The sequence below is a fragment of the Rhinichthys klamathensis genome, unplaced genomic scaffold, assembly GCF_029890125.1.
Source record: "Rhinichthys klamathensis goyatoka isolate OS25496 unplaced genomic scaffold, OSU_Roscu_1.1 h1tg000858l_1, whole genome shotgun sequence".
In the NCBI taxonomy this organism is placed as follows: Eukaryota; Metazoa; Chordata; class Actinopteri; order Cypriniformes; family Leuciscidae; genus Rhinichthys; species Rhinichthys klamathensis.
The window spans coordinates 122,077-135,550 of record NW_026607227.1 but is presented as its reverse complement, the minus strand read 5'-3'; the positions used below and the strand labels follow the sequence as shown (position 1 = coordinate 135,550).

The following is a 13,474-nucleotide window of genomic DNA, read 5'->3' as shown; positions in this document are numbered from 1 at the left end:
TTTAGAACGTCGGACACATAATGGCAGAGGTGGGAGACTCGAGTCATATGACTTGACTCGAGTCGCAATTTTCTGGACTTGAGACTTACTTGACTAGATCTCTGAAAAGACCCGACTTGACTTTAGACTTGCTCCCTGTTACTTTAGACTTGACTCGGACTTGTGCCTATTTACTTGAAAATGACTTGTGGGAAAAATGTTTTCAATTATTGTGATTTTTTAATATATATTTAAGAATGAGGGAGCACGGGCGGTAATGCACTCACTCTGTGTGTGCGGGTTGCGGGAGAATAAAACGATTCGCGGGACTCCCGCAAACTAGAAATCTATGAATAAAACATAAAAACTAATACATTTTTATTCATCTGTTGCAGAAAAGCAATAAGAACAACAAACAAAATAGAAACGATTTACAGGCCAGAGTTTATATTTATAACATGTTTGCAGCGTTGAGCGATGTAGCCAATCACAGACATATGTGTTGATTTCTTGAACGCAATAATGGCCAATCAGAAGCATTTTCGATAGACTGCTCTCACCGCTCAAAGCTGACTTTTTGTTCAGTGCTGAATTTTGTATGTGGGCAAATCCTCTAATTATAACAAACAAAGTGTATATATTATGAAAGCTTCATTGATAATAACAGAGATGTGTGAGATCGCGATGAACTGATGTCAGCTTTTTAGGAATTATTAAGGGAGCGCACTTTGCGCGCAGTCATGCCAGACCATGCACGCAGTAGCCTGCTTGCTTTATGTTATACTGTAACAGTGGTTTGTGTGTTAATGCTTTAATAACAAATAATTTATCAGGAGCATTTAAGCTGATGTGTATGGTGGCGACACGTAGGCTAACTTGAAAGTATTTGGAGGTAGGCTACAGAAAAAAAGTATATATTTTGCGGGCGGTAGCGGGACAAAACAAATGTTGCTGGCGGGAGAAAGTAATATAGAAAGTAGTTGAGAACGTCAGTTATAGCGACCCACGTATTAAAAATACGGGTTTAAATCATTTAAATGATTAGATTTGTTTTCTTAAAGGTGCTCTAAGCGATGTCACGCGTTTTTTAGGCCAAAACATTTTTTGTCACATACAGCAAACATCTCCTCACTATCCGCTGGCTGCCTGTCCCCTGAACACACTGTAAAGAAACGCGATCTCTGTAGACAGCCCAGGCTCCACAAACAGCAACAAAAACAAACTGCGGCGACCCGCTCCCCGAAACATAACAAACTGTTCCAGCCAATGACCGACAAGAAGGGTTTGGGGGTGTGGTTTGGGGGGTTAGTGTGCGGATGAGGAGGAGGGAGGCTCTAGCTAGCCTCCGTTTTGTTTGACAATAGTTCGAACGTCAACAAGAGGTGACGTCACCCAGGATCGCTTAGAGAACCTTTAAAATTTCCATATAATATTTTGTATTATTGGATCAAATCACCTGGATATTTAGAGTAAGAACTTACAAACTTTGGCATACTATTTAGAATGCAATATCTTTTAAGTTTTTACAAGATGGGAAAAGTTTTATTAATTCTTGTTTACATGTGTTCATTTAATTTATTTTTATTTTAGAGCATTTAAAGTGCTTCTTAATGATATTTTATTTATTACGCACAAGTTAATTTATTTATTTTTGTAACCCATCAGCCCTCTGTGTCTAAATAAGTAATAAAAGTCCCAGTGTTAAAAAATGTGTAAAACTAGCCTGTGTGCGACTTGGTATGACTTGATGACTAAGTTGCGACTTGACGTGACGTGACTTGACTTGACCCTTACAACAGAATGACTTGACTTGACCCTTACAACAGAATGACTTGACTTGACTTTAACTTGCAATGTTAAGACTTGGACTTGACTTGAGACTTGCATTTAGTGACTTACTCCCACCTCTGCATAATGGTAATTAATTTGATTAGCCTTTTGCTTGAATATGTTATCAAACAGCTAATAATGTGTTCCTATTGCTACACAAACTATGTTCCTGTTCGCCATCTCTGTCTGCCTTCTAACAATCATCATAAACACTTTAAACAACTCAGAACGTCAGTGGAGAAAGGCATATAGTTCATCATGACATCGTAATAAACTTCATAAATCATTCACCGTATATTGCTGAATCTACCCGATTTTTCTTATCAACAAAAAAATATACTGGGATAACCTGGCATCTCTCGAGACTCCCCTGCTAATTCGGTGTAAATAATATGCTAAAGCCCGCCGGCACGTTGATGTGATTGGTTACAAGGTAGTTTGTGATGTCAGAAACACCAGCAATTTCAAACCGCGTTTTTGAGACTTTTCTTTTTCACTGCAGTTTTAAGGAGAAAATACTCTGCACTGGTGTCCACAAAACACCACATAGACATAAAAACAATATTAAAAACTTGATTTTCACCACAGGGGGACTTTAACAATAATTATATTATTATTGTTGCTGCTATCTAGGTTTTAGAACAGGGCTAATCTGTTCAAAAGAAGAGGCTCGTGGCTATTTTTAACTAAATATCATTGATTTCACATCAGTACATAAATGATAAGGTTATTATTTACCTAGACAAAGCTTTTCCCCGAATGAAAATGTCTGCAGGCAAATGACTGCACTCCCATTTGATATGTCTCTAACTCACAATAGTTGTAAAGCTAATTCACATCACCATTTACATGGACGAGCAAACTGAGCTTGTGTCTCCTCTCTTGTAGCCATCGTGGTTCTGTTTGTCACTCTGCGCAGCAAGAAAAGCAAAAAGGAGCCCCTGATCATCTCGTCGGAGGATATCAGAGAGAACGTAGTCACGTATGACGACGAGGGGGGAGGCGAGGAAGACACAGAGGCCTTTGACATAGCGGCACTGAGGAACCCAGAGGCAGCCGAGGAGATGAGAATAAGGAAGGACCTGCAGTCGGAGGTGTGGAGGGCAATGGGTACGGAGGCTCTCAGTCCGTCGTTGACCTTACCGGATGAGGACATCCATGAGGTGATTAAGCTCAAGGTGGTCAAGGCAGACCAGGACACCAGAGGTCCGCCGTACGATTCTCTTCAGACGTACGCTTACGAGGGCCGCGGCTCCCCATCTGGTTCCATCAGCTCTCTGGACCTGCCAGAGCTTCAGTCGGAGCTGGACCTCAGTAAGCTAGACAACTGGGGCCCTGAGGTACAAATACTTAGCAGAGTCTTTCAAGAGAAAGGCCAGCAGCACTCCCCCTAATGGCTGCGCATGTTCCGTAAACCAGAAGTTGTGTGTTGTTTCCCAGATGTCGGGTCAAAGGGGACTGCAGTGAAGACTGAAGTTTTTTTGTCATCCAGTTTTTCTGTTGGATTATTTGACTGTTGTTTTTCACTGGCCTCTAAAAGTGGAAGTAAGTTGATTTTTAAAAAAAAAAAAAAAAAAAAAAAAAGAGAACTCATAAAGGAAGCTATTTTCCCTGGTGTATATTTTCTATTGCTTAATAAAATTCATGATTCCAGATAAGTAAAACATGCCTCTATTGTATATTCCTCCTTTTCCAGCAACAAAAGCATCCGATTCAATATCCCGGCTGATTTGTGATGACATCTTTCATACTATGCTGATCATTTTCCCTCTCAAAATAGAAATTTGATTTCTGTTTTCACAGCCTAGTGTTTAAGTTTTCATTTTTCACCCATATGATGTGCCTTTCTATACCTAGATCGACATTGAACATAGTGTGCAACATTTAGTATAAATCACCTCTGTCAAAAGCAAGAAAATAACGTATTATAATTCTCATGAGCAGAGAGAGTTTTAATTGGATAACAACGGCATTCTGTGAAAGATAATTGGATTCAAATGCTTGAGTGGGCACCTTTTATTACTTTCCTAGGACTTATAAATCAACTGTGAAAAGTCGGTGTTGCAATCCAGTCCTGATCAATTCCCACGAGCCTCACAACATGCAGATAAAGAGCCTACAGACTGCTTTAATAGCCAGCGTGATGATGATGATGATGACTTCACAAGCGGCAACACAACGGCCGCTTTTATTGATCTAAATGCGCTTGGCTGTCAGTAGTAGTGTTGGATTGTTTAGGATGACGACTTTGTGAATACTGAGGGAGTTTCAAACGTGGGATCATTTCCTCTGACAGCAGCATTAGCTAATTAGTAAGCCAATTCCGGAAACATACCTGCTGACAGCAAAATCACTGATTTTTAGTTGGTTAAAATGATAAGATAACCTTGTTTTTGACGGGCTAACATGTACTGGATTGCTAATTGTACAAACAGTCTTGATTCCTCAAGACTATATTTTTATACACTGTTGACCTAATGGGTTTAATGTACACCAATTATTTCAGGTAACTAATTCCCCCAAATTAATTAAGTCTATCAAGACTCATATAATCAAGTTTACCTAATGTGGTATTTTAATAGTCTCTATTAGTGAAATTAACCATTTGACTCTCCTGTTAACCTCAAATCTACCAACATTTTTTGTTGTCAATTTGACCCCAGCAATTTAAACCCCCAGAATAGGATTTTTTTTTTCTCTCTCAAATGTTTAAGTCAGGTACTTTATGTTTCTTTGTTTACTACTTAAATAGCCCTTTAAATAAAACACCACCAACCCCTCAACCCCACCCCCGCCTCTTATACATCCAGAGTACCTATTGCACGACTATGGACAAATTAGCAAATCACTATAAAATATCACCGATTGACATAAAATTAGAAAATTATATATATTTTTGGTGTTTTAATAGCTTTATATTATTATATTATACAATTTCTGTTATCAATGATAGGTTTGGGGTCAATTTGACACTCCCATTGATAGTCTCAGGATGCCTCACTGTTGGCACGACACAGGACTCATGGTAGCATTCACCTTCTCTTCTCTGGACAATCGATTTTCCAGATGTTCCAAACAGTAAGAAGGATGCTTCATTACATACAATAACTTTGCACAAGTCTTCTGCTGTCCAATTCTTGTACTTCCTGCAGAAGTTCAGTCAATCTTTGATGTTTTAATTGGAGAGAAGTGGCTTCTTTGCTGCCCTTCTTGACACCAGGTCGTTGTCCAAAAGTCTGGGCCTCGCTGTGGCATCACACCACCTGCTGCCAATATTGAGCAGTTCTGCACTAGTGGTGACATGATTCCCTAGCTGATTCCTCAGGAGGAGAAGGTCCTGGCACTTGCTGGACACTCTGAGACGTCCAAAAGCCTTATTTACTGCAGCCTAACCTAATTCTTGAAGCTCTGGGATATATACTGGATACATTTACATTTACCAGATCTTAATGATCTGGTAAATGGTTATTCCTGGTGCAATATTCTTTGCAGCCATTTCCTTACATGTGAGGCCATTTTGATGCAAAGATGATGGCTGCACATCTTTCTTTGGAGGAAACCATTGCTAACACAAGAACACAATGATTGGAAGCACTTCTTCCTTCATTTTATAGCAATCATGTGCTGATGATATGATTGGTAAAATGATGTTAGCTGGTCATTTGGTGCCAGGGACAAAAACAGTGAAATTTGGGGTTTTGTGATAAAGCTTTTTGTAAATATGTAAAATGCCTCTGATCACTCTGCACAATAATCTAGAGAAATGTGAATCAACATCGTAACAACTGTTGCAGCAATTTTTTTCAAATTTGGCCACAGCTGTACCCTGTCATTCAAGTGGGAAGTGGGACCACAATAACGTTCCATCATCAAGTTAATTTATCTGCTAGACAACATGAGGGTCAACACTAGGAGTCTCATGCTCATCTGAGGAGGATGCCTCATAAGGGTGCTCCTCGACACTATCGTCTATCTCAGACACATTCTCCTCTGTCACTGTCACATTCAAAGAACAATGACAAAATCGAATTGACTGAAAACCTTTGCTTAGAGTTCATTCTCAATTGAGAGAGAGCATAAAAAAGAGAGCTCACAGAGCACAAAGAGAAATGGTTTATAAGGCTTCTGTGGAAGCTTTCATAGATTTGTTCCTCCCCTATATTATGTTTTCCCCTCCCCCACGGCACAAAATATCAAAAGTTCTTGCAAGAATTATGTTTTCCCTTCCCTGGAAATATCTAATTGGCACTGGAAATATCTAATTGGCACTGGAAATATCTAATTGGCACTGGAAATATCTAATTTCTTGTGAGAATAATCATTCCCCCCTCCACTATATCGTGTGAACTATATCAGTGGTTCTCGCAATACTTCAGGTAGGCCTATATAGTAATGTTAGGTTTGGGCCCTAAAGCAGAGGGAAGTTTTTTTAAGATCATAAAATCTCAAGTTATAATGACCTCAATATCCAAAACAAATGTGTGATTTGTGTCCAATCACCACTGTGTGAACAACAAAAAAAATTATATTTCTTATATGTTTTATACAGCTAAATGAGCCTGGGGTCAAATTGACCCCAAAGAACACCGATGCTACAAAATGTGTACAGAACATTTGAAAACATGTCATCATGTTAGTTTTATGTTTATTCAGTTTCTTTGTTAATTATGTATTTGGAGACGTTAAACACTGAATGGGGTCAAATCGATCCCAAAGGTAATAGGAGGGTTAAGTGAACAAGATACAACTAAACTAAACTATTTTATATATTTAGAATTTTATATTTAGAATAAGATTTTTTTTTATTCTTGTTATTCATGTGATGAATGAAATATAAAATATAATAGAAATATTGTTAGTGTATACATGTGTCAGTATATGTACACACACACATACATGTGTAAACTAACAATATTTGTATTATGTTATTGAAATATATTATATATATATATATATATATATATATATATATATATATATATATATATATATATACTGTATATATTCTTGTTCTACTGTATAGGGAGAAAAGGCTTGAATTCAACAGGACCCAAGTTCACCAGAGGAAAACTAATCATCCTAACGGCGAATTGTCACAAAACATGACTATCAACTGTAACGAAACAACATCAACATAATTAAACAACTACATGTATAATCTCCTATGCATAATCTTTTATGCTTTGACCAAGTATGCATAATTATGGGTATTCCCCTAGGCTCGGTTTTATACTTGATTGTTTTGAGTTAAGCTTTAAATTCTTAAGTAGTTGATTTTTTTTTTTATATTTAAGGGATAATTTCAAAATATGCCATGTCAAGTTACATTTAATGAGGACAACAACTCATTAAGAGTTTACTGTGTAGAATATACATTTTAATTGAATACATTTGAGTGTCATTGAACATTGTAATTGGTCTTTAGTTTACCCTAAAATGAAAATTAAGATATAAATTACCCTGGTGTTGTTCTGATGCCATAAATGGGAATGATGGTCTAGACTGTTGATTAGCCTCATCACAGATATGGACTTTTCCTACACAATCTGGCAGCTCATCAACACTCTGACCCTGATTATTGTGAGCCGAATACATCATTATCATGCGACCAAAAGCAGATCAAATGTTTTAACACAAATTGAAGTGGGGTGAAATGAGTCTGGGTTTATAGTAACTGACCTGTTCCATTTGGGTGATTGACACTGGATGAAGTACACTACACATAGATTGCCATATCACTTTTAATTCTTCTTTTGATTTTTTGATTTTTTTTTTTTTTCTTAATTGTATTTGAATTCAAAGCGAAATGGCGTGTAGCAATTCACCAATTGTTCAAAGGATGAAAGGAAATCATTCAGGTATTGTCTAAGACCAGTCTACTCAAATTGTATGATAATATAAAAAAATATAAAAAAACAGATTGGGGACTTAAAGGGTCAGTTCACCCAAAAATGAAAATTATGTCATTAATGACTTATCCTCATGTCGTTCCAAGCCCGTAAGACCTCCGTTCATCTTCGGAACACAGTTTAAGATATTTTAGATTTAGTCCGAGAGCTTTCTGTCCCTCCATTGAAAATGTATGTACGGTATACGTCCTTGTCCAGAAAGGAAATAAAGACATCAAAGTAGTCCATGTGACACCAGTGGGTTAGTTAGAATGTTTTGAAGCATCGAAAATACATTTTGGTCCAAAAATAACAAAAACTACGACTTCAGCATTGTATTCTCTTCCGGTTCTGTTGTCAATCCGCGTTCACGAGTCCGCAGTGACGCTGATGACATAAGACGCTGCTGACGTGTATCTGGTGTGTCCGTGTATTCGGGTTCAAATAAATATGGCTGGGCAAAAAAATGCAAGTCTTCCTCTGTGTCGAAATCCTTAGACATGTTTGCGAAGATTGTTTTGTTTACAGCGTGAGTCTCCCTCAGAGACTGTAAACGAAGCTCGGGCGCACCAGAGAACACGTCAGCAGCGTCACTGAACACGAATTGACAACGGAACTGGAAGAGAATACAATGCTGAATAAAGTCGTAGTTTTTGTTATTTTTGGACCAAAATGTATTTTCGATGCTTCAAAACATTCTAACTAACCCACTGGTGTCACATGGACTACTTTGATGATGTCATTATTTCCTTTCTGGACAAGGAGAGTATACCGTGTATACATTTTCAATGGAGGGACAGAAAACTCTCGGACTAAATCTAAAATATCTTAAACTGTGTTCCGAAGATGAACGGAGGTCTTACGGGCTTGGAACGACATGAGGGTAAGTCATTAATGACATAATTTTCATTTTTGGGTGAACTAACCCTTTAATAATTGGACTATAACAATTTTGATGATTTGAGAGACTTGACTTTGTGACAATTACATGTGATTTAGACTAGATCTGGTGACTCTTCACAGACTAGTTTTTACCTGGTTGTCTGATGGATCTAGCGTGCAAATTTTTTAATGAATCGCATATTGAGCAAAAGATGCCCGAAGTCCCATAATGAAACTTGGATCAGTGACAATAGAATATAGTAATTCTGGCTGTATCTAGGTTTGCATAAAATATTAATAGCTTTTAGCAAAAGATACGTTATGATTGCTGTTGTTAACTTGGATGTTTTGGAATGTTTCTTTAAAGAAATTAAATACATTTTATTTAAAACCTTTGCATGTCATGGACCCCAAATTCACAATCAATAGTTTTTTTATTATTATTATTATTGTTGTTATTATCATCATTTTAATCCAATCAGTTATTCATGGATAAGCTTCAAATTACATTTTTCTGGTTGAATATCCTGCATCCTGTGCCAGAAAAAAACATCACATTATGAAAGCAAAATGGCAATTCACGTTGAATTGAACAATTCAACCACTATAGCCATATAGCAAGACATTTCTGTATTAATGTTTTTCATTAGAGCTGACTGAGTTATAAAATTATATAACATTATTATTTATTATTAGGATCTGACAACTTTAAAAGAACTCAACTTAAAGCTGCAGTCCGTAGCTTTTTTTGGGTTAAAAATTATCCAAAACACATTTGAGAAAATACATAACCAGCCAGTGTTCAAAACTATCTGATTCAAAGCGGTAAGCTTGTAATAATGTTTTTAATTCTAGTGGTACTGGTGGATTTCCGCGGGAGATTCGAGCATGTCTTTGCGTCATTACATCACATCTGTACACATAAAGTCTCGGCTAGGCTATGAAGTGTTAGGATGTTGGAGGTGGAGATTTATAGCCTTTTCTCACAGCACTTGATATAATTAAACTTATTAATTTGAAGGCGGATCCAGAAAGGTTCAAACGACAATCACCAGTGACAACAGATTCACCCGCTGTAAAATGCGAAAGACTTCTTTCGGACTTCGGAGTGGCTACAGAAAAAAAGAGAGTGCAACCGGACCCATGCAAAAACGTACTCGGTTACTAACGTAACCTCGGTTCTCTCTAGAGAGGGAACGAGTACTGCGTAATAGCTTACGCTAGGGGAAAAACTCTTTTCCGCAAGATATTGACGCCAAAAATTATCCTTAATTTTTTATTAATGTAAAACGCTTTGCAGCAGCAAGCAGACATAGGCGAAACAGCTCGCGCGCCTATTGGTTGCTCTGCAGCAAATGCAGCAGCCTATCGAGAGAGACTCTGCGTGACGTAATGACCAATGGGGGCAATTCGCGCCCATATCGTCACGTCCCGCCAGAAGGGGCGTGGTCTCACCCTATAAATATGCTCGTTAGGCTGATACAAGCTGGTTTTTATCACTGAAGCGAACCAGAGCGTATTCCAAGCACGGCAAGATACGCAGTACTCGTTCCCTCTCTAGAGAGAACCGAGGTTACGTTAGTAACCGAGTACGTTCTCTTACGAGAGTATCTCTCGTACTGCGTAATAGCTTACGCTAGGGGAACACAATGCAACACGCCGTGCGTACAGGGATCCAACACCAAAGTCCCGGGGGCCGAAGCCCAGGGCTCATGTAGTGCATAATCACCATAAACCCACATAGAGTGGAGGAAGAGAGGCTGGAAGCGTCATTCCCTATAAAAAAGCACCCAGCGGGGCTATTATATGACAATAAAACGCGCAGCCAGGGTGAAAGCTTTCAGCCTGATCTGGGTGGCCATACGTGTGTCAACACTCATGGGGCTGCAGTAAACTCAGCATCTGGGCCGCACAGCGGGGCAGATAGCACTGAATTTTAGACCGCCAAAAGCTTAGCTTGTAAGGCGGGTACCTCCAGGTTATAGTATTTTATAAATGTAGACGGCGAGGCCCAGCCCGCGGCCGTACAGATATCTTGCAGGGAAACCCCGCTCGACCATGCCCACGAAGAGGCCACGCCTCTCGTGGAGTGCGCCCTGACACCCAAGGGGCACTGTAGGCCCTGTAAGCGAGCGCAATGGCATCCACTATCCATCTGGATAGGCTCTGTTTTGAGGCGGCGAGTCCCTTGGAACGCCCGCCAAACAAAACAAAAAGCTGCTCCGTCTGTCTGAAAACAGACGAGCGTGACACATAAGCTCTCAATGCCCTGACGGGGCAAAGGAGACTCGCATCCTCCTCCTCACTGAGAACCGGAAGGGCGGACAGGGAAATTACCTGGGCCCTGAGCGGTGTATTGAGGGATTTCGGGACATACCCGTGCTTTGGTTTGAGAATGACCTTCGAGTCATTAGGCCCAAACTCCATACACGACGCGCTTACTGAAAGCGCCTGTAAGTCCCCTATGCGCTTCACTGAAGCGAGAGCCATGAGAAACACTGTTTTGAACGACAGGTGTTTCATGTCCACCAGCTGGATTGGCTCAAACGGGGCGCCTTTCATGGCCTCCAGGACCGTGGAAAGGTCCCACGTCGGGACTGAAGGGGGCCTGGGAGGGTTCAGCCTCCGAGCTCCCCTAAGGAAACGCACGACTAAGTCGTTTTTCCCCAGCGACTGGCCAGACACCGGTTTTGCAAACGTTGCTATGGCCGCCACATATACTTTGAGCGTGGATGGGGTCCTGCCCTTATCCAGTAGCTCTTGAAGGAAGGAAAGCACTTCCGAAACCCCGCATTCCACAGGTGAAAAGCTCTGGGCTTGACACCATGCAGAGAAAACAGACCATTTCGAGGAGTAGAGCCGCCTGGTAGACGGAGCTCTAGCCTGCGCGATCGTGTTTAACACTCCTTCTGGGAGGCTAGCGGGTACCCGTTGATGGCCCATGCGTGCAGGGACCACAACTCCGGGCGAGGGTGCCAAATCGAGCCCTCCGCCTGAGAGAGGAGGTCTCTCCTCAATGGTACAGGCCATGGGGCAGTGCTGGTCAGCTGCATCAGGGTAGGGAACCACGTCTGGTTTGTCCAGAGCGGAGCTACGAGCAGCACTGGGCATCCGTTCTCCCTGATTCGTTCCAACACCTGAGGCAGGAGCGAGACAGGAGGAAAAGCATATAGGGGGCAGCGGGGCCAAACATGAGCCAGCGCGTCCTTGCTTTTCGAGAAAAACTCCGGGCAATGAACGTTTTCGTGGGACTGCCGAACGTTTTCCACAGCAGCTGGACCGTCTGCGGGTGCAGCGACCATTTCCCTGCTGGAACATTGTTCCTGGACAGTCTGTCTGGTCCCACATTCAGGTGACCAGGCACGTGCGCTGCTCTCAGTGAGAGCAGGTTGTGCTGAGCCCAGACCAGGAGGCGTTCCGTCAGCCTGTGAAGGTTTCGTGACCTGACGCCGCCCTGGCGATTTATGTATGCCACCACTGACATGTTGTCCGACCGGACCAAGACATGGTGGCCTGTTACCTGGGGACAAAAACGCCGTAGCGCTTTGTCGACTGCTATCATCTCCAAGCAGTTTATGTGAAGGAGCTTTTCCCGTTCTGACCACAGGCCAGCTAGCGGTCTGCCCTCGAGCAGCGCTCCCCACCCCGAGGTGGAGGCGTCCGTAGACACCACCTTCACACTCGAAGCGGTCCCCAGACTCACACCTGACTGATACCAGTCGGTTATTTTCCAAGGTTCCAGAGCTGAAACACACTGAAGGTCGACCCTGAGGCGAAACAGACCCGCTGTCCATGCCCTGGGTGGAACCCGCGCTTTCAGCCACATCTGCAGTGGGCGCATGCGCAGCAAGCCCAACTGGAGTACAGAGGCCGCTGAGGCCATCAGCCCCAGCATTTTCTGAAACCTTTTGAGCGGAACTATCGCGCCGTGGCGGAAGGATTTCCAAACTAGGAGCCGAGAAATGTTTAAGAAATGGAGATTAGTCCGGCCTCGGCGGGGACTAAAACACACTCTTTTCTCATTTGCCGGTGACGCACGCCCATGGGGGGCGGGGTAGATTTCTTGTAAAGAAAGCTAGCCGCGGTTTTAGGGCTCGCGGTCTTGATGCTGGCCCGTTTCCTTGACGACTCGCGGACAGAAGGCGGAGGTCCACAGAGCTCGCCTGTTGCGCGGCGGTTACGCGGGCGCTTCCCAATCGAGGCCGATGCTTTCCACGGCCTGAGAGAGCAGACGCATCAGCTCAGTCTCAATGCCGGCTCTCTTACCAGTGGTCTGGCGGGAAACGCTAGCGGAGGGGAGGTCCACGGAGCTCGCCCAATCCTCGCTATCGGATGCCAGAAGAGAACACGCCTCGGTGGGTTCGTCAAACTCGTGGATGGACGCGGCGGCAGGCGGCGGCCGTTGTCCGTCAGTGAGCGTCTCGAGCGAAGCCGGCGAAGCTGGCGGGCGAACCGGCGAGCTTTGGCGGGCTGGAGAAAGCTCGGGAGCGCGCTGGGCGCGGCGCTTCTTGCGGCGCGGCACCACGGCGGGCTGCGGTGAAGGCTCGGAGAATGATGCCAGGCGAGTCCTCAGAGTCACCATGGGCAAAAGCTCGCAATGAGGGCATCCGCCGTCAGCGAGCGCGAGAGCCGCGTGATCCTCACCCAGGCAGGAAACACAGATGACGTGCCGGTCTCCATCGCTGAGCGGGGCGCGGCACGAGCCACAGGAAGGCATCTTTAAAAAGACGCAGCTCTTTTTGTGAGAGAAGTGTGAGTCGCGTCAAGTAAGCGAGCAAACACTCTCAACAGAGTAAATACACACAGAGTATGAAAGGATATAGAACGCCGGAAAGCGCAGCAGGTACGGCAGTTGAAGGCAGCGAGGCCAGCGACTCCAGAGCTCGTCCCGCTGA

At 42.7% G+C, this 13,474-nt stretch overlaps 1 protein-coding gene across 1 annotated transcript in view; it reads left to right on the top strand.

Annotated features, from left to right (window-relative positions):
- LOC130078384 (cadherin-18-like) overlaps window positions 1–3,336 on the top strand; it is an 84,314-nt gene extending 80,978 nt beyond the window's left edge. The window contains exon 12 of the mRNA XM_056243871.1: window positions 2,698–3,336. Within this exon, the coding sequence (XP_056099846.1) occupies window positions 2,698–3,203 (506 nt within the window). The 3' untranslated portion in view covers window positions 3,204–3,336. The remainder of the gene's footprint in view (window positions 1–2,697) is intronic.
- The last annotated feature ends 10,138 nt before the right edge of the window (window positions 3,337–13,474 follow it).